Source organism: Rhinolophus sinicus, linkage group LG01, assembly GCF_036562045.2.
Source record: "Rhinolophus sinicus isolate RSC01 linkage group LG01, ASM3656204v1, whole genome shotgun sequence".
Lineage (NCBI taxonomy): Eukaryota > Metazoa > Chordata > Mammalia > Chiroptera > Rhinolophidae > Rhinolophus > Rhinolophus sinicus.
Window position 1 is genome coordinate 34857152 of NC_133751.1, and position 21602 is coordinate 34878753.

General features: G+C 37.4%; 1 protein-coding gene across 6 annotated transcripts in view; it reads right to left on the bottom strand.

Annotated features, from left to right (window-relative positions):
* The window catches only part of LOC109449507 (serpin I2), a 161162-nt gene extending 156822 nt beyond the window's left edge, over positions 1–4340 (bottom strand). The window contains exons 1-4 of one of the 6 annotated variants that reach the window (XM_019735864.2): positions 4198–4308; positions 3146–3260; positions 2028–2049; positions 896–1113 (exon numbers count right to left, since the gene is read on the bottom strand). In XM_019735864.2, the coding sequence (XP_019591423.2) occupies positions 896–1039 (144 nt within the window). In that variant the 5' untranslated portion in view covers positions 1040–1113; positions 2028–2049; positions 3146–3260; positions 4198–4308. Of the gene's footprint in view, positions 1–895; positions 1665–2027; positions 2050–3145 lie in introns of those variants that run through there. The other 5 variants (XM_074327410.1, XM_074327411.1, XM_074327418.1 and 2 more) reach the window with 5 other exon arrangements.
* Between the last annotated feature and the right edge of the window lie 17262 nt (positions 4341–21602).

Sequence of the window (21602 nt, forward strand, 5' to 3'; positions counted from 1 at the left end):
TACTTTATTAATTTCAAGGTAATATTTCAAAATAAATATGTCTGCTTCAAATTAACACGGATACTCCCAAGCACCTTAAGGGGCTGAGGGGGGAATCTTCTGAAGCCCCGAGATCATAGTTTAGCAAACATAATGAAATAGAAAGGATGGAGACTCACGCCTGCTTAAATTCCATAGCACAGAAGAGCATTTCTTCCTATATGCATAAGAAACTAAACATCATTTTGATGTGCATGCATAGCTGCAGAATTCCAAATTAATTAACTAAAATAGAAGAAAATTCTTTATTTATAGCTAAAATTCATAAGATTTATTTTATATGTAGAATTGAAATGAAAACTTTAAATTTTGTTTTCATTGGCATTGCTCCCATATACACAAAAAGAGTGGGAGACGGGTCCCTCACATGGATCTCGGGACAATGAAATGCCCAGTCAGCTTTGAAAGGCTGTCAGCTGGGATGAGGCAAGGAGAATTTGTGCAAACTGGAGGCACATATGTGCATTTCCAGAGTTCTACTTCCATGCTCCATGCAAGGGCGTTATCACTGGGAGTCACCTTAGAGCTCTATCTGGCTTTCCCCACTCACAACCATAACTTTTGGTTGTGATCTGAAAACATGGTGATCTCTAAGAATTTTCTCCAAGAATTAATTTTCCTTCCTCCATGGTAACGATATTCAACAACAGCAATTTCGTACTAAATAACATAATTTGGCTGGAAGAGCAGAGGGATAAAAAGTACTGTGGGGTTAAATCCAACCCTGACCAATTCTTTTCAATTCCCTGTTTTAACCATCAAATACATAAACAATTTTAAGAGAAAAATCTCTCTCGTTTCATTCTAGTCTCCTTCATTAACAACTCAGTCTGTAGTAAATAAAATTAATGCTTACCTCAAAGGCTCTCTGTATTTTGACAAAGTCGCTCACACTGAATAGGTTTTCAAGCAGAGCTGTGCGGTGGTCTTCACCTTCAGTTCTCTCTGGCCCAGGCTGTGACCCCTTATTCAATTCAAGTCCAGCATTATTGTAACTCATAATGGTTCCACCTCTTTCAACAGCCTTCAACTATTTCTATACATTTTTCTTTTTTTTTCTCCTTCAACAGGTACCTTTGAAAAGGAACCCAACTTAGCAGTAGAATTACAAAAATTATAAAAGTACATTTCAAGGCATACAATAAGAAGGCAAAGTGTTCGAGGCGACAGGTGAGGAATGAAAGCCCTCAACTCCGACCCTTCCTTAGTTCCACAGTTTATTTGCAGAGTCTACAGCTGAATCATTTTAAAACACCCCCTCCTTATACCCTGTTGAACCTGGCTTGATTAAAAACGTGTAAAGCTTCCCCCATGTTTACAGCAACTGACACAGAGTGCAGCTTCTACTCCTCATTTTAAATGCATTAGAAAAGCAACTTCTCCAAACCTTTTTGGCTAACCTTGCTTCTATTAGCATGTGGTTTTAAACTCTGTTTTCTTGTCTGGAGACATTAGATGATTCAGCTGTAAGGTTTCCATCCCAATGAAGGGCTCCCTTCTGAAGGCCACCTTCCCAGCTAAGTGGAGTTGTTTGTTTCATCTGTTCCTGCTGCTTTGGATGTCTCCTGGCAACCAACATAAAACCAACTACAATTTTTCCTCTTTCCCCAGCCACAACTAATGACTGACCTAAAGATTTGAATATATAATGCAGATGCTGAGTTTTTTCTTAAAAGACAATTCAGCTCTCTTTTTAATTAAATTTTAAAGACAGCTTTTATAAATATATATTTTTTTAAGGAGCATGTCATGTATTATAAATTGATATGATTAGCCAAAGAAAAGAGCATGACATTCAGGAATTTTGTGTTTTCCACGTAGGAAATATTTTATTTCTTGTTTAATAAGAATCCATTCCTTATTTTCTCTTTGTCTTAGTTCCTACGTATTGAAAATGAGGATGGTTTTAAAAGGTTTTCAATTCATTGAAAATATGGGGAATAACACAGCAAAATATAATATGATAAACCTTATATAAAACTACTTACAGTACCATTGATGTTTCAGCTACTGTTAATAGAAAGGCAGGAAAAAGAAGAAAAGTTAACATTTTTTGAGCACTTTGCATTCCTTATCTTGATTAAGCTTCACAAAAAACCCACAAAGTGACAACATCACTACCCCCATTTTACAGATGAAAAAACAAAGTAAATGCCTAGGCCTTAGAGTTAGTAAGGTTTGGAATAGGACAGAGTGACTCCCAGAGCCTGCACTACACATGGATGCCCTCTCTGCATCTTGTTTTCATCTCTATAGAACTGAAAACTTGTCACTAGATACCATGTTTCCCCCAAAATAAGACCTACCCAGAAAATAAGCCCCAGTTAAGATGGTCAGCCAGACGGATGCATTTAGTATGTTATGACGATGTTCCAGAAGAAGATGACATGACAGTATTTGAATAAATGTAGATTGTTGTACATGAAAAAATAAGACATCCCCTGAAAAGACTCCTAATGTGTCTTTTGGAGCAAAAATTAATATAAGACCCGGTCTTATTTTGGGGGAAATACGGTATCTCTAAGATCCTCACTAGATGTCACTTATTGTATGCCTTTCCACGGTGAGCTGGTGTTCACAAGGCACATGGTGATACACAGGGAATTTTCCACAACATAGAGTAGCATCCTACAGGCCTTCCCGTACCAGTTTTTTTTTTTTTGGAGGGGAGGGATGAAATTTCATTCATGTATCCATGAATTCATCCATCTCTCTATTCATCATTCATTCCCAAAACCATTTATTAAGAACCTACTCTATGTCAAGTCCTGAATTGGACATGGTGCCTACCCGTGAGGACTTTACAGTCTTTTACGAGCAATTACTGGTCTAGTTATCTTTCATGCAAATCCCAACCTCTTGCTGTTTACAGTGCTATGTTAAGGAGGATTCTGATGTCATAGCTAAGCTCAGGGGAAAAGAGTGGCATTATAGATTATAGATTTATAGATGTATATCACAGACACAGAAAGGCTGAGGGAACATGTTTACCACAAATTTTCCTTTCCTCATTAAGCCCTTTGTGTAAGTTAGGAAAGTATTTTTAAGCCCTAATATTATAAATTCCCCTACTTATCTCACATAGGAATAAAATTTGTCTTCTTACCATGCTAACTTGTAAATTAATAATAGATTTAGATCAGCTGGATCAGCCCCATAAATGTTTGCAAAATGTTTTATAGTGGCATTCTGGAGAGTTAGGCTTCGTTCAGGAACAGACACTAATGAGGGAAGGAAGAGGAAATAGAAAAAAAATGTTCTGTAAAGCTACACCAGGAGAGGTAAGTATCCCACTGGCTGACAATGCAGAATTCTCTAATTATTCTGAGACAGTCAAACTGCCTGGCCTACTTTGCCTTCATAAAGATGCAGCTTTAAACATTTTCATTAGTCAAAACAGGAAAATAGAATGAGAAGCTAACAAATTACTGCAGAAGTTAATCAATTGACACCGTTTTCTTTCTGTAAAATCATGGCATTAGAAATAAATCTAGATTGTCAAGTTGCAAATGGTTCTAATCTTTGTAACTCTGTGCTTAATTTTCAGGTTAAACTTCCACAACACTGTAAAAATCCATAACTAGCCTCTTGACCCTGCTGAAATTTATCTTCTTGCCATGAACCAACTATGATTTTGTGAAAACTCGGCCACAGGCCCATTCCAATACCAGGCTCTTTGGGGAACGGTGTAGTGCTGAGGGCAGTCTGTGCTCAAGGGGAGGATGGTTTAGTTGGGAGAGAAAGCTAACAAATGAACCAACACTTCCTCCCTTCTCCTGTAGGGACTGGCTACCACTCATTTGTGGAGTGGAGCGCTGAGCACCCAAGCAGACAAATCAAGCTGACAAATCACTGGCCTTGGCTTCCTTTGTAACCTTCGGACTGAATCATTCTTTCCATTGTACAGTTGCTCCCATGTGTCTTTATCACAACGTCCCAGTCCACTCCCAAATCCCTGCTCTCTTCTGCCCCCATAATTTATACCCATCAACATAAATGCAGGCCTCACCTTTCTAATTTTCCTTCCCTTTGTTTGCCCTCCCCTCACACTGAAGCCTATTTTTACTAACATTCTTAATCATTCCCTAGAATTCTTCCTCCACCTCTTCACTTCAACTGATACCAGCTTCCCCTTACCAGCCCCATTTCCCACCAAACCGTCTGAAGTTGAGGCTTCTTCTCGTCGCGGTCCCAGTCCCTCGGGGACAGTAGAAAGGTGGCATGACCTGGACGCCTTGCTTCTTGAACCTGTGCCTTCCCAAATGGCCCCAGTAGCTAAACATCCCAGGGCTTGGTTTCAACACAACCTCTTCCCAGAGCATGAGAGAAAGATAGCACCAATCCAGCCTTTGGTACTTTTTAAGCCCTTAGTAAATATTAGTTTCCTTCCTTGTTCCTAATCCTCCCAGTTTGAATTCATTACTCCTTCCCCCCAGCAAACACAGCATTTTGTTTGTACTTTAACCAGAACACTTTTTCTTTCTGCCTTGAGAGATAACGAGTTGCCTGTGTATCTATCTCTCTCCCACATTAACTCCCTAAGAACAAGGATGATACCTCACTGATGCCTACAGCCTTATATTGCCCACACTATGCAACATACACTACACAACATATGTGTGCTCATTAGTAAAATAAGATGGGTGGAAAATGAAATTCACCTGTAGTTTTGAGTTTTCAGGGCAGGGTCCTGGGAATAGGTCACATCGAATCAGAAACAAAGGCAGGATTCCGTGAACAAAGAAAATGAGGGAAACAAAACTTGAGATTGCATCTTCAAGGTACTTTCAATCAAGTACTGGAGCACTCTTGAAACAAAGCATTTATTTATTTATCTGTTTTATACGTACAATTTCTATGAAAGAAGTACACACGTTGAGGCCCTACTATGCCCCCAGCACTACCCTAGGCACCAGAAAAAAAAAGACGGATGAAATACAGCTCTGTGCCCACCACTGCTCAGAGATTCACATACCAGTAAATGTTGGTTTTAAATTGATCCTAAATTTTGAGAAAGCAGGTCCCCTGTCAACTCTTAGGCAACATAATGTTTGCTTTTTTCTGATCTGCTGAATGATGTTCAAAATAACAAAACTATTTTCATAACAGCATTTCTCAGACTTCTCAAGTATTTGAACACTGAGAATTCATGATATCCTAAAATAACTAAATGTATAATTCTGCAATAAATTGTATATCATTGTATTTTCAGTTCTAGTCTAAGCAGTGATTGCCAAATTAAAAACAACAACAACAACAAAAACCCTATATGGAAGTGGAATAGAAAATTGACAAAATCCTAATTATTGATTTAAGCATCACTACCCATTTGAAAAAGGCCACTGTGATTTTAGTTTATCAGCAGACACTTAGGATGCACTGAACTGAACATTGAGAATCAGTGCTTAAAAATATCTCAAGTTCCGTCTTTTAATTCAAATGTTGATGGGTTTTCCCAACAGTTAATCACTTTTGAGCCTTCTTTAACAGTCTTTCTCTTTGAAATCCAATATCCATTTTCAAAGTCACTTGTGGGCTTGTTGTTTGTCAGCGGGGCTTTCACCAGGGAGCCACTTTCTGGGCTATTATTCTGAACTAGGTTACCAAATTCCTTTATGTTGCCTCTGAGAGAACACTGACTTTTATTCTACTTGGAGTTTTAGAACAGTTCGTCAAAGTCACCTTGATATTGAACACTTGCATGCATGCATAGAACTACTGAAAAATAGTCATAAAATCATTGCATGAAAGGAGTCACTGAAAATCGAGTACACATTTATTGATTTTCTCCTTGAAGAGAGAAAGAAAGCAGGTAGGTTGGAAATTAACAATTATTGAGTTCCTCGTATAAGCCAAACTCTATGTTAGGCACTTTCAAAAATATTATTTTATTAAACCTCATGATATCCCTGCAAGATACTTAATATTGTTTCATTATTATTATTATTATTATTATTATTATTTTACTGATGATGGAACTAAACAAGATCAATTATCTTGCCTAACTTCACACAAGTTATAAAATGTATAAGATAATAAATAATGCCATGCTAGATGGTCTCTGCTAAAATTTTACACTGATTTTTTTTTTCCATTTAATTCTCTTTGATATCTTATAACGTACACACTATTATGGTCATCATTTTATAAATGAAGAAAGTGAGGCTTAGACAGATTAATTTGTCCAAGATCACCCAGCAAAGTAGCAAAGCTGGAATTCAAAACTCAGATCTGTTTATGTACTCCCTATAGTCTAAATCCCTATGCAGAGTAATCTGCTAACCACCACAGTAAATTCTAATCCAGTTTGGAAGCTGAGCTATGTGAAAGTGATGAAACAAAAAAATATACCCTAGGTAATAAAGTTAAAGGGGCTTAGAATTTGGAGTCAGAATACGAGGTTGAAGTCTTAGATCTCTCATTTTCAACCCTATAATCTTAGGCAAGCGAACACAGTTCTCAAAATAAAGATAGTAATATTGTTTATCTCATAAAATGGTTTTTAAGGTTAAAACGAGGTAACATAGTGAAAGCTGCCTGTGAATTGTAAAAACATTATGCACATGAATTAGCATTAATATTAGTACACAGTCAGAGGAAGGCAAATTTTCTCCAAATTTGGGGAGACCAGGTAGGAGTTCATTGAGGGATTGGCATATTATAATTGTAAAACAGAATGAAGCAAAACTACCCACGTCATGACACTTCATATTGAAGCCAAGACTCTATAATCATTTCTAGTGCTTTTAGGAAATGCTTATGTGTAAATAAATGCCAGAGAGACCAAGGCCATATCAATCAATATTCTCAAAGTTAGTTATTAAATACAATGTGTGTGTATGTGTGGTATTTAACATTTTGGGTGGAAAACATCTGCCTTAAAATTAGTCAGAGGTAATGCTAACCACAGAAGTGTTCTCTAAGAAGACCTGGTCTGTTTGCCATTGTCTGAATCTAGTTTTTAATAACATCAGAAATGGCTCTTTTCCAAAATCAAAGCAATGTAACTACTATCTGTCATAAACCTAACACAGGTCTTAGACAGTTTGAGTGCCCAAATCCCAGAATCAGATATTTTGTTTATGAAGATTAAATACTCTATTCTAGAAGGGAAGTGGATTTTAATTTAATATGGACTCTCTGAATGGCTTAGCCTCAAGGGAACATACATATACACACACACACACACATATATATATATATATATATATATATATATATATATATATATATATATATATATATGTATGTATATTCCCTTGAGGATATATGTGTATATATGTATATGTATATATACATATACATATATACACATACACATACATGCTCATAGAGAAAGACGGAGATAGAAACAGAGACAGGGAGAGAGAAAAGAGGAGCTGAGTAAGAGAGTAAGATTGGGAGCCTCTCACACAAGCTGCCTTGTGAGCGAGGGAGAATTGTGGATCTCCACAAAGCTTTGGGTGAGCACTGATCACTAACTGGGTGGCAGACGTGTAATCTGGAGATAAAATATATCTCCATGAGGCAAAAAATATAATGACACAAGAGCATTAAGGTCAGAATCATTAATGCAGTCCCCACCATGTCTATATAACTCTGGACATTCACCTTCTTTGGGCTTCACAATCATACGTGGAGATAATAATTTCTTTCTTTTTTTAAATTTATTGAGGTGACAATTGTTAGTAAAATTACATGGATTTCAGGTATACAATTCTGTATTACATCATCTATAAATCCCATTGTGTGTTCACCACCCAGAGTCAGTTCTCCTTCCATCACCATATATTTGATCCCCCTTTACCCTCATCTCCCACCCCCCACCCCCCTTACCCTCTGGTAACCACTAAACTATGTGTCTATGAGTTTTTGTTTCTCATTTGTTTGTCTTGTTCTTTTGTTGTTTTTGGTTTATATGCCACATATCAGTGAAATCATATGGTTCTCTGCTTTTTCTGTCTCACTTATTTCGCTTAGCATTATACTCTCTACATGCCCATTTCAAGTACTTGTTTTGAAGCTCAAATGAGATCACGTACATGAAAACATTTGCTAACTAGAAGGGCTATGTAAATATTTGTTGGTTGGTTCATTCATTCATTTTATTTATTTATATAACTTAACGTGTAGGGTATCACCCTGGTGATACCAATAGTTATCAGTCATGGATCTTAACAGTAATGGGCATAAAAATCTAAAAAAATGAATCATGTAGGTAAAAAACATTATAAAGTACTATGTGGGTTCAGTTAAGGAAGAGATTGCTTAAATATAGCTGAGGGGACATGGTGGATGGAGCAGGGATGGATTTGGAAGAAGTGACATCGGAAGTGGTGCTACGGCTTGAACTGTGTCCCAAAAGTTCTGTGTTGAAGTCCTAACCCCAGGTATCTCAGAATATGACCTTATTTGAAACAGGGCCATTGCAGAGATAATTGTTTAGATTAAGATAAGGTCATACTACAGTAGTGTGTGTCCCTGCTCCAATATGACTGTGTCCTTATAAAAAAGGGAAATTTGTACATAAATGCACACACACAGATAGAATGCAATATGAAAATTGGAGTTATGCTGCCAGAAGCCAAGGAACTACCGGAAGCTACAAATGAGACCTGGATCAAACCCTTCCCTAGTGCCTTCCGAGGGAGCTTGCCTGCTGTTACACTAATCGCGTGCTTTTAGCCTCCAGAACTGTGAGATAATGAATTTTTGTTGTTTTACTCATTCAGTTTATCATACTTTGTTATGGCAGCCTTGGAAACTAATATTGTTGGTTATATACATATTACAAGAAAGACAGTTTATGTACAGAAATGTACGTTATTAATATGTTTATTAGTATTATTAAACTAATATAAAATATAAATATAATTATTATAATACAATGATATGCTTATAATATTAAGAACCTAACACAGTGCTTGGCACATTCTAGGTACCAAATAAATATTTGTTGAGTGAATGTTTTAATGAATAAAAAGGAGATCACAGAAAAAGGCGTGGATTGGCATCAAGTATATATTTTGTATCGCTTTCATACTTCCCCAACGCCTGGCCCAGTCCTCTACTTATCACACACACACACACACACACACACACACACACACACACAGTCAGAAAAATCCACATTCCTGTGAAAAATGCTGCCATTTCACCTTTGTTTACTTCAAGAAATTCTATCTAGGAAAGTAAAGAAATTTTTTTTTAAAAAAGGCAATAACAAGGAATTCAAAACTTGTGAAAATCAAAATTCTGAGACAAATGCACTTTAGAAGATTGAAAGCTGTGATCCCGAGAGGGAACACTCCACTATAAACATTTCTCACAGAACACGTAGTGCTCTCAAACACGGTGCTCTGATGAAAAGCCTTAAAGACCAAGGGCCTCTATTTCTCTATGGCAGGAGCAGCAATTGTCAAATTAATATCAGAAGTACACTCCTGAATCAAATTGTTGCAAGTGTACTAATAGAGAAGGCATCTTATAAAATGCAGATGGAGCTTTTGCAATCATTGCCTAGACCAAATGTTTTCAGAGAAAATGGGTCTTAATTTACTCAACATATTTTGGTTTTGTAATTTTCAAGATTAATTCTTGCCAATGGCTGAAAAACATGAGGCTCTTAAAAGGCAAGCTTTTAAAATGCATTCTGGAGTCGGGTACAGAGTTATGAAGATGGGGGTGGGGGCTGATTACTGTGTCCGTGTCCACTACAGATGTGTGAGGGGGTTGGGCAGTCAGCTCAGGAAAAAGAGCTCATCCACCTACTGGGAAAATATAGCAGCGATAACAGTCTGGCTCAGAAATTTACAAAGTGGATGCTAAATTTAGGGAAGTGAGTCAGGTTTCCAACTAAGGGGAAAATGATACAAATCCATGAGAACAACCAGCTGCATGACCTTGGGGAAAGTTATTCAACTTCACTGATTTCAGAATCTTCATTTGTAAAATTAAAAAAAGAAAATTAAATCACATGATCTTTAAACTCCCAGTACTTAATAAGAGAAGAGGGGAAAGCATAAGAATTCTGTGACCTCTGCAGAAAAGAAAAGATGCTATGTCCCAGGTAATAGCATTGCATTCATACTTGTCCTACCCAGAGTATAAATGTAGACATTGTAAATATTTTTTTTTAATGATGATGAATGAAATCATCACATGGTCAATTACTGCATCTGTCAGTTAAACTTCTGCACACCTGCCACCTGCTGAGTCCTACACCACCTGCTTCTCTTGTTGGATTACCAGTGGGTGTTTTAGTGCTTAATTGTGGCACATGAATTCTCTCAAAAGAATACAATTTACATGTGTTTCCTTATTCACCCATCCATTCATTTCCCCATGCATTGATGGGTATGATAGGCCAAGCATAGTGTTAGGCATTGGTGATATAAAACGACAAAGACAGACCGGCCCCTGGTCTCATGAAGCTCCCAATCGAGTAGGGTGAGATAAACAAACAAGCAGATGCTTATACAATGCTGCTGGAGCAGTGATGCGGTGTATTCAAGAACACACAGGGGCTACGAACCCACAGCTGAGTGATCAGGAAAGAAGATGTGATTGAAAAAATTGATAGTTATGATGGCACCCAAATGATAGCTAGGTATTCACCAGATAAAGAGTAGGGAGAAGGGGGTTTAAGCAGAGGAAACAGTATGTCAAAGGTCTGGAGGAGACTGAGTGCCTGGGGATAAAAGCAGTTTAATCTACGTGGCTCATGCCGCACAGCGAAGGAGGGCTGTGAAGAAGGGGCAGGCTTCCAGCTGGGGAAGTGAGGGAGGTGAGGGGGTCTAGCTCACGACAGATGTGCTGAGGAGCCAGGTGTCATGCTGAGGGCACTGGAGCTACAGAAGTTTTTAAGCAGAGGATGTGATGTGATGAGATGTGCATTTATGGAAGATCACTGATGCCCTGTGGTTCTCATCTGACAAGCGCACTCAGGGAAGCCACTGGCTCCGGGGTCACGTCAGCTTTTACACCTGGGAGTGGCACAGCACCCCTTCTCCACCCAGGTTCCCATGACTGTGCCCATTCTGCAGGGCAGCCAGCGTTTCACAATACTAGTTATTCACGTCTTCAGAATCATTTGCGATAGGGAAGTAGAGGTGCTTGAACTGTTACAGTCCTTGGTGGGATTCTCATTTTCCTTAGGTCTAGGATATAGAAGCTCCTTGTAACTCCTACAGTCAATGTGTCAAGGGCGATTCTGGACCCACCTTGAACCTTTTCTAGCCATCGTGCAAGCAGTTTGGGTTTCCTATCTCTTCCTTGCCTCTTGCTCGATTAACAAAAACCTCATTTCATGCAGAACGTTGTGTCCAACACCGGGCAAGACAAGGTGCTTTTATCCGATACCTTACAGCCATGAGACACAGTGACACAACTCTGGACAATGAAACCATAAGTGCAAGACAGTGGGGGGGCCTGGGAAGGCTTTTGTTTTATATGATAAAAGCGGAAAGGTGCTCCCCTTTTTCTTCATCCTGCCCTGAATGTGGACATGATGACTGGAGTAGCTGAAGGCAAGACGACAAAAAATCTCAAAGTCCATGCTTGAGACACTTAACCAACTGTGGCAACTGCCCTTTTCTAGATTTCTTACATTAAAAAAAAAAAAAAAAAATCCTATTTACTTAAACATTAGAATTTTGTTACCTGCAACCTAATACTTCTTAACAATTAGGAAGATAACAACATTTATCTTGTTGGAAAATACTGAAGTATATGAAAAGTTTCAGCAATAAGTTCAATTTTAGATTTGTTGGACTCAAGTTTCTGAGAACCAGCTAAGTGGGGTGTCCAAGCAAGAACTGGTTGTGTATGTTGGCATGTTTTCTTCGGTGTTTTGCATTTGGGAAGGATGGAGGGAAGGCAGGAATGAGGGGGACGAAGTTGGGGATGGAGGTCAGATCAGCATCCTGACCACTGATCATAGACAGGCTACACCTGAAATCACTGTCCTGTTTCTGTGCTTTTTATATTTTGAACACACAGGAGGCAAAGGAATGGCTAAGGATTGTAGTTCCTTCAAGCTTTTTCTGTTACCTGGGAAGTGTCTGTTGTGTACGTTTTTCTCTCTTAAGTAGGAAAGAAAAAACGAAAAACAAACAAAAGTCTGGCAGTCTTTTACTGTTAGTGATAGGGAGAATTTCAGGGTTCAATCTTTTCTAAACTATAAGGAAATTCTGATTGGCCACGGGTGTTCTTTAGTAGATAACTGCAGACCAGCAGAAAGAAGAGCAATGCATAATTACACTGTTACCTTTTGTCTCTCCCTCCTTTATTTTAGTGGTAAATTATCAGAAAAAAAGAGGAAAGGGATATAGTGGGGAAAACGGAGAAATTAAGAGACTAAATTGTAGTATTTTGGCATTAGGAAAATAAACTAGTGCCCAACTATCAATACTCTGCAAACAGAGAGCTACTCCAACACTCCCATTAGGCAATGTAGGTTAGGTTATTTTGGTTATGAAAAACAAGCTCAGTCAGATAGCCAAACAATGAAGATTTGTTATGGAGTGTTATTGAAAAGAGGGGGTGAGGATGGGAGAGAAAAAGAAATTAGGCACTCCTGGAGAAATAAGGAATTATGGCACTGCCAAGTTTGTTGCAGTATGGGAAAGTACTGGAAGGTCATTCTGGAACCTAACCAGGATTTGGAATTGGATTATTTTATTTCAACAGCAGTCAATTGGATTTTAACCTACATGTAACTTGAGAAACTCTCCAGCTGTTTCTTTTCAGGTTTCTACACTACTTTTCCACTACAGACAATTTACCCTCTGATCAATTTTCTCCACCTCATCCTTACTCATGGTTTCTGCTGCCTCCTAATGTTACTCATGCCCCTTCTGCTTTATAGCTCATTGTATTCTTTCAGCTCCCTCTCCCACTGCCAATCAATCTTTAGAACTGCCCAATGTAGAATTTGGAGCAGGAATCTGAAGTGGCCGGGCTCATCCTGACTGAGCAGAGCTATACTATGGATTGGCTGTCTCAAAGGCCATCCGCCAGCAAGTTTTCCCCTTGGATGAGGTTTCACTCCTGTTTCAATCAGTGTAGCTAGGAAGGATCACATAGGTACAAGCCAAGATCCCTTCCCTTTAGCAAGGACCATGGGTGAGGGGGCCATTCCTTGCAGACAGCGAGTCTGGAGGAAACCAAGTTAGCTCATTTAGCGCTTCTGAGAACCATCAAAAAGGGGGCAGTTAAGAAATATGTTAGTGCGCATACTGCCATGCAGAGAGTAACTTCCTATCTATAGTTTCAGAACCAGACATTATAGGATAATTATAGAATAAATACGTGTGTGAATAGCTGATTCGATTTAGAAAGATGACTGCTATTTCCCTGCAGTGGTATCAAATGACTGGGTTTATTTTCTCAAAGACCTTAGTAACACATGTTTCAACAAGCTTAGCACTTTTGCTTGGGATATAAACGTCAAACTGTCAAAATCATAAAAAAAAAAAAAAACTCTCTGAAACAATTTTTGAAAAAAGCTTAATAGAAAAGAAAAATGCATGAACATTATAAAGAAACCAAATACAAATGCCAATCAGGAAAGTAGGTGAAATAGAACAGTATACAGCCATTTTTTCCCCCACAGAAATCTTAACTCATTTAGAATTTAATCTATGTAATTTATTTTTTCAAATTCCATTTAGGATAATGTCCTGTTGATACTTTGTATCTTTTCAGGCAATGTGCCCAGGTGTAGAGACATCCTTTCTGAAACACTGTTTGCTCTCTTATTTAGCACGTTTACAATGTATCTTAATTATTTTATGCTGAGTGAAGCATTTTAGTACATTTATAAGGTAATGTTATTTAGAATCCTCTAGGACATTTACCTTCTTCCCCTCAGTTCTTTTCTTGTAGCTGAAAGGCATAGTCTGCAAATTCATTTTTACATTCTTGTGTGTTTTTTTATCATGGTCTTCGTCCCTTCTTTCTTTAGTATTACTTTTAACAAGTGAGGCCACCTACCTTAGGTCTTCCTTTTAAGCTATCTGAAGTTTCAATAGATTTTATTGGCATTCTTTTCCCTAATTTCTTTTCTCTGTTGCTCTGCAAGAGAAAAACAGTCTTCATTTAACACCTTTACTCGTCTCTTAATCTTCTCTACAGATTTTTCTATACCTAATATAAATTGGATATTGCTGAAACTCAAGTAGTCTAAGCAGTCATTCTTTCAATATTTATGAAGTGCCTATTAAGTGTTAAACACTGGGAAGGCTGCTTGACCAGATAATATGTTGCCTTTCCTCTTCTGGTCTCTGAATGTTTTTGTGTATGTTTTAGGATGAGGATGGCATTCTGTAGCATTCTACTGTCAATACAGTAATTTAACAAATATAATTTACTAGTCCTACTTATTTTTCGCCTAAAATGAACTACATTTCATCTTTCTTTGGCACTACTTGTTGGAAAGCTATAATTTGTTTTGTATGGGGGAAGGGAGGATGTCCAAAATACATGATTTGCCAAAGTCAAAACTTAAGGTCATTTTACAGAGAAAGACAGATACCATATGATTTCACTTACACTTGGAAACTAAAAACCAAAACCAAAACCAAAAACAAAATAAACGAACAAACAAAACAGAAACAAACTCATAGATACAGAGAACATTTTGATGTTTCCCAGGTAGGAGAGGGGTGGAGGGGGATGGGTAAAAAAGGTGAAGGGATTAGGAAGTACAAATGGCAGTTACCAAACAGTCACAGGGATGTGAAATACAGCATAAGGAATATAGTCAATACTATTGCAATAACTCTATATGGTGCCAGGTGAGTACTAGACTTATTGGGGGGAATCACTTCATAAGTTATATAAATGTCTAATCACTATGTTGTATGCCTGAAACTACTATAATATTGAATGTCAACTATAATTGAAAAATAATTTTTAAAAAAATTAAGGTAATTTTGTATCCAGAACCCAAATTACTATAATGGACTCATTAGTGGTGTCATAATCATATTTCAAAGACAATGGAATATTTCACTTATTGATTACATTCTAAATTCAGATGTTTTGTCAGTTCTTCTAGGTTGTTCTGTTGCCTCTTTTCCCTTTTCAAGTCTTACTAACAGATCCAAGACTCCTTCCTTGCAGTCTGTGATGGTTAGTTTTGTATCAGATTGAATGGGTGAAGAGGTGCTCAGATAATTGGTCAAATATTATTCTGGGTGTTTCTGTATGGGTATTTTTGAATGAGACTGACATTTAAATCATTGACTGAGTAAAGTGGATTGCCTCCTTAAGGTGGGTGGGCCTCATACAATCAGTGGAAGGCCTGATTTTAACAAACAGGCTAACTCTTCCCTGAGTAAGAGAGAATTCTTTCTTGCCTGACTGATGGTCCTTGACCTGGGATATTGGGTTTTTCTGCCTGTCCTTAGACTGGACCTGCACCATTGGCTCTCCTGTTTCTCAGGGCCTCACCTGGCACTTAACTATTATTGTCCTTGCTGCGTCTCCGGCTTGCCAACTCACCGTGCAGATCGTGGGACCTGCCAGCCTCAATCCCATGAGCCAAATCCTTATCTGAAAACCACTCAATCTTGTTCTCTCTCAGCTCTGTACAGATGCACCTTGACTCATGATAGGGTTACGTCCCAATAAACCCACTGTAAGTTGAAAATAGCATAAATCAAAAATGCATTTAATACACCTAACCTACCGACCATCATAGTTTAGCTGAACCTATCTTCAAGGTGCTCAGAACACTTCCATTAGCCTCTAACTGGGCAAAACCATCTAACACAATGAATACACTGTAGAGCATGGGTTGTTTACCCTCCAGGTCGCACGACTGACTGGGAGCTGTGGCTAACTGCTACTGCCCAGCTTCACAAGTGTCCTACAGCGTATTGCTAGGTGGGGAAACAATCAAATTTGAAGTATGGTTTCTACTGAATGCGTACCCCTCCCACACCATCATGAAGTCAAAAAATCCTAAGCTGAACAATTAAGTTGGGCTCTCTCTCTCTCTCTCTCTCTCTCTCTCTCACTCTCTCTCTCTCTCGTATTTATATACAAAATCTGGCATCTCCTATTGGATCCATTTCTCTGGAGACCTAACTAATACAAAATCCTACTGGCCAGCCATCCTCCATTCTATCTTCTCGTGGAGGGAGGAAGCAGACAGGTAGCCATGGGCAAAACACAAGGAGGGTAGTTTCATTAAGAGAGTAAAAGGGCTAAGGAGATAAATATTTTTTTGGTGGGGGTGGGAGGCATCTCTCATCTGCTCCATAATTTTACAGCTGAGGAAATTGAAGTTCAGGAAGTTATGATTTGTATAAGGTCACATAACTAATAAGAGGCAGAATAGGTATCTCATCCAAAAATATGTTCCAGGGAAATAAAATTTACATTGTAATTGCCATTCCCTATCTCCTTATATCTGAGTCGGTATAGTCTTTCTCTTCTGGAGTATTCTCAGGAATGACTAGTGTATTTTTTCTTTTGTGGCATTACCTTGCTATAAAGCAGTTCATTAATAAGCACTCACCATTTCTTTTGGCTGGTATCTCCTGTGCTCTCTCTCAATTCTTTGTGGGACTCATTTCCATTTTATCACACAATATAAACAACACAACTTAGTTTTGTCATTTTCAAAAACACTGTTTTTTCAACCATTCGTATCAGATTTTATTTGTCCTATTAAGTCCTGAATTCCATACTCCAGGCAGGCAATTTCTTGAGTGGTGCAGTAGACTGAAGCGTGTTCCCCAAAATTCAGATGTTAAAGGCTCAACAGCCAATGTGATATTTACAGATCAGACCTTTTGGAGGTCATTAGGTTTACATGAGGTCATGAGGGTAGGGCCTTCACGATGGAATTAGTCCCTTGTAAGAGACACCAGAGAGCTTGTTGTCTCCCTCTCTCTCTCCTCCGTATGAGGACACAGTGAGAAGGTGGCCACCTACAAGCCAGGACGAGAGCCCTCACCAAAACCTGACCATACTGGCACCCTGATCTTGGACTTCCAGCCTCCAGACCTGTAGAAAATAAAATTTTGTTGTTTAAGCCATGAAGTCTATGGTATTTTGTTATGGCAGCCAGAGTACACTGATACAAGTGGGTTTAGCCATTATTAGTAACACCAGGTTTTACTAATTTATCACAGTTGGTTTGCATAGTTCATTGGATCATCACTGGACTTGACAGACACATCTCCTAATTTGAAGCCCATGAGTATTCCATTTTGGCCAACATGGGTATGCCACTTAGAACTTTCTCAGAACAGAAAACTATGTCAAGTTAACCTGCAAGTTAACAGCAAGAGTACCAAGACCAGGGTAAAGAGAAATGGAGCTTATTTCCTACTAGTGCTGCCTATGGGAAAAGGGGACAGGAAGAACTGGGAGGAGCCAACAGCTTTCTCCTTCATCCGTCTTCCCAAGGGAAAATACAGGAGGATGATGATCTCTAAGGCCCAGGCTTTCAATCCATAGATTCAGGAATTTTGCATTTCACAAACCAGCAAAATTATTTTAGAAATTGGAAAAGGAAATTCCAGAAATTGGAAAAAGAAAATGGTGGCTGTCTGATTCTTAACATCCCCTAGGTCCTCCTAAATAAAACGATACATTTAGCAAGGAGAGTAAGTTAAACCTTAGATGACTTATGCCTCCAGTGTTAGGAGACAGTGAACACTGCAACCTTCAAATCACCGGTAAGTAGAGAAGAAACACTTCAACAGAGTTCCCACTTCTCTACTACTGCTGGCAGGCCTGTGGTGAGGACAGCACGTAAGGGGGAGTTTAAGAAATTCTGTGAAAAGGAGTAGGTGGGACCAGAGGACTGAAAAAAAAGCAAAAGTAAAACCATCCCTAGAAAGTGCAACAATGAAGGCCAAAATTCTGAACATAGATCGGTATTTGATAGTTCATGGAAGTAGGTACACAGAAGAGGCAGGACTGGAAGTGGCAGCTTTGAAGAAGCTGTATCCAGAAAAGAAGGGGCAGTAGAAGGAAAGACAGAAATAAGAAAGGGAAATCAAGTATCTGAAGGTGACAAAAGAGACAAGGCACGCTGAGCTTTCTCTTTCCCCAGCAACACAACTCATTTCTGCTGCTGAAAATCCCCGTCCAAAAAAAGACCTACGCAGCTAAAAATCATACCAGCACACTCCACCTAAATAAAATATCCTCAAACAAGGCATGTGGTATATGAAAAACTAGCCTAAATCAGAAGTATGAGTTCTAAAAATAGAAAAGTGCAACACAAGGGAGACATGAGAGTTGACTGAATGCTGGAAAGACATAGAAAAAAGAAATTATATCAGAAATAAAGAATACATTCAAAGGTACCTGAGAGAGTTATTTGGATAAAAATTTAAGGCTTGAAAAAAAGCAGGGAAAAACAACCAAGAGAATAAAAAGGAAATAAAGAAGTTAAAAAGGTCACAGAGAAAGTGGTTAAAATAGAAGAAGACTGGCAAACAGGGCTGAACATATGCTAACTAATGTCACAGAAGGACAAAAACAATGGAATCAAACTAATACTTAAAACTGTAAAAGAAAACTTTCCAGAAATAAAGGAAGAGTTGAATCTATACATAGAAAGGGCCCATCAGGTACCAGAAAAATTGACCTGGAATTATCAACTCTGATACATATCTTAATAAAACTACTGGACTCTGAAAATTAAAATAAAATAAAAAATCTTTAGGGTCTTCAGGCAAAGATAAATAATCAAAAAGCAAAATTAGACTGAAATCAGACTGCTCAAAACAGCATACAAAGCAAGGCAACAGTGAAGCTACATTTTCATAAAACTTAAGGAAAGAAAATGTGAACCAAGAAAGATATATACAACCAAGGTATCCTTTAAATACGACTATAGGAAAACAATGTTGAACATGCAAGAACTGAGAGAATAAATATAAATGTGTAATATAAAAGCTACTAGAGGATGACTTTCATCCAACCTAGATGATTGAGAAAACTTAGGCAAAAGTACTAATCACGAGCAATTCACATTTTTAATTGTAGAGGTTAAGACTGAAACAATGGTGGGGGCAGGGGTAGGATAATATGTAAATATTGTTTTGATAAAGTAGAAAAATGCAATTAAAAATGAGAGATGGGAGAGTAAAAAAATGTAGAAAAAGAACATTGACTCTCACTTAGGAACTTTTTTCAAAAGCAAAGAGGACACATTACAAAAAACAAACAAAAAAATCCACAAGGATTCACAGTACTTACAATATACACAGAAATTATAACAAATAATATAATAAAATTAAGCCCAAACATAACAGTCACTTCAATAAATGTGAATGGATTTAACTCAAGGTCAAAAGACAAACTTCAAAAAAGCATTAAATGAGACAAAAAAGGTCACTTTATAACATTAAAATCCACATTTCACATTTAGGATGTAACAGGTATGAATATCTATACAACAAATAACACAAGTCACCACCTATAAAAACAAATACTACGAGAGGCAAGGTAAGACAGAAACACACCACTATTAGACACTTTTACACATGGTACAAGACAGATCCAGTGAACAACACAAAAAAGTAAGGATATATAAGAACTAGAGAACATAGGTAAATATTTTGGATATATATTAACTACTACATCCTAATAATAGAGAAAATACAATCTTCACAAGTATACATGACACATTCACATAGCTGTGTAAAAAACACTGATCATATATTAGGGCACAAAGAAAACATCAGCAGGTACTACAAAGTTATCACAAACTTTGCTAATCATAAAGCAATAAAAATAGAAAATAATGCAACCAAAAAGGCTCTTCCACTTAGGAATTAAAGGTATTCTGATAACTTAACTGTCAGGCAAAACAGGAAATACAACCAAAAATTAAACAATTTCTGAAAACAATAAATATATCTGTGGAATACATTCTAAGCACTGATCACAGAAAATTTCATAGAAATACCTGTATTAATAAAAAATGAAGATTAATTACATTCTCAACTGAAAGAGCCAGAACTAAGTAAAATAAAAGAAAGTCCAAGATAAAATGAAGAGCTGAAAATTTTTTTAAAATTAGAGCATAGAAAAATAATACATCAAATTAATGAGTAAAATCCCGTAAAACAAAAACATCGACAGAGGATTTGCTTGTTTAATAAACAAAATAAAAGGGGAGATGTTGAAGACACACAGAATAAGAAATAACAATAAAAAGCTATTGATGGAAAATAAATAAAAAAATTATTTTATTCACTTCAACGCAAATGTATCTGAAAACCTAGAGGATATGGATACTTTCTTAGAAAAATACAGTTTAGCAAAATGACTACTGTACAAAGTTTTAAAAAGTTTGCATAAAAGAAATAATTATCAAGAAATTACTTCATAAAAAAAGCACCAAGCCCAGATGGTTTCATAGAGGAATCGATACATTTGTCTACATATTTTAAATTTGCATTAAAAATGCAAAATAAGAATCACAAAAAAGGTATAAAAGTGGTCCTTAAAAATGAAAGATGCTAAACTTCACTCATAGGAGAAATGGAAATTAAAGATAAAATTAGACACCATTTCTCACCCATCAGATTGGCAAAAACTAGAAAGCTTGACAATTTATTGTTAGTGAAGCTTTGGGGTCTCCTGGTGGAATATGAATTGCAATAACCTTTATGGAGATTTGGCAGTATCTAATAAAACTACATATGCATATGTCCTTTGACTCTGTAACCCCACTTCTAGGAATGTACTCCAAAGGTATACCTCAAACAAAACAGAAACACATCATTCACTGTAAATTATGTGAAATTTTGCAAAATTATAAGCACTACCAAAATGCCCAAGCATAGGAGATTAACAGATAAACTGTGGTACCTACACACCATGCAATGCTGGACTGATAGATAGATAGAGATTGGGAGATAAAGATATGAGTTCACATGGAGTGTTTATTGGAGATGTTTAGTGAAAAATGTGAAGTCCGTAATAGCATGTATGTAAAGTAGCTAATAATAAGCACATGAAAGGTGTTCAATTTCCTTTGTCATTAGGGAAATACAAATTTAAACCATTAGATACCACTTTGTATCTACAAGAATGTCTATAATATAAATGTTAACATATGTTGGTGAGGATGTGGAGAAACAAGAACCCTCACACATTGCTGGTGGGAATGTAACATGGTACAGCCACTTGGAAAAATTTGTTAAAAAGTTAAATATAAATTTATTATACAAGCCAACAATTCCACTCAGGTTTCTACTCAATGAAAACTATGCCCACAAAAAATCCTTGCAGGTCAATGCCCATAGAAACATTATGCATCATAGCCAAAAAGGAAGCAACCCATGTCCAACTGTAAATAGACATGCAAAGTTCATATACTGGAATACTATTCAGCAAGTCGTATTGACAGAAATGCTGACATATGCAATGATATGGACCTCAAATACCTTATACTACATAAAAGCCAGACTAAAAAGGTATCACTGTATAATTCTATTTATATGAAATGTCCAGAAAAAAAAATATCTATGGAGATATAAAGTAGCTATTGGTTGCCTGGAACTAAGGAGCCAGGATTGGGT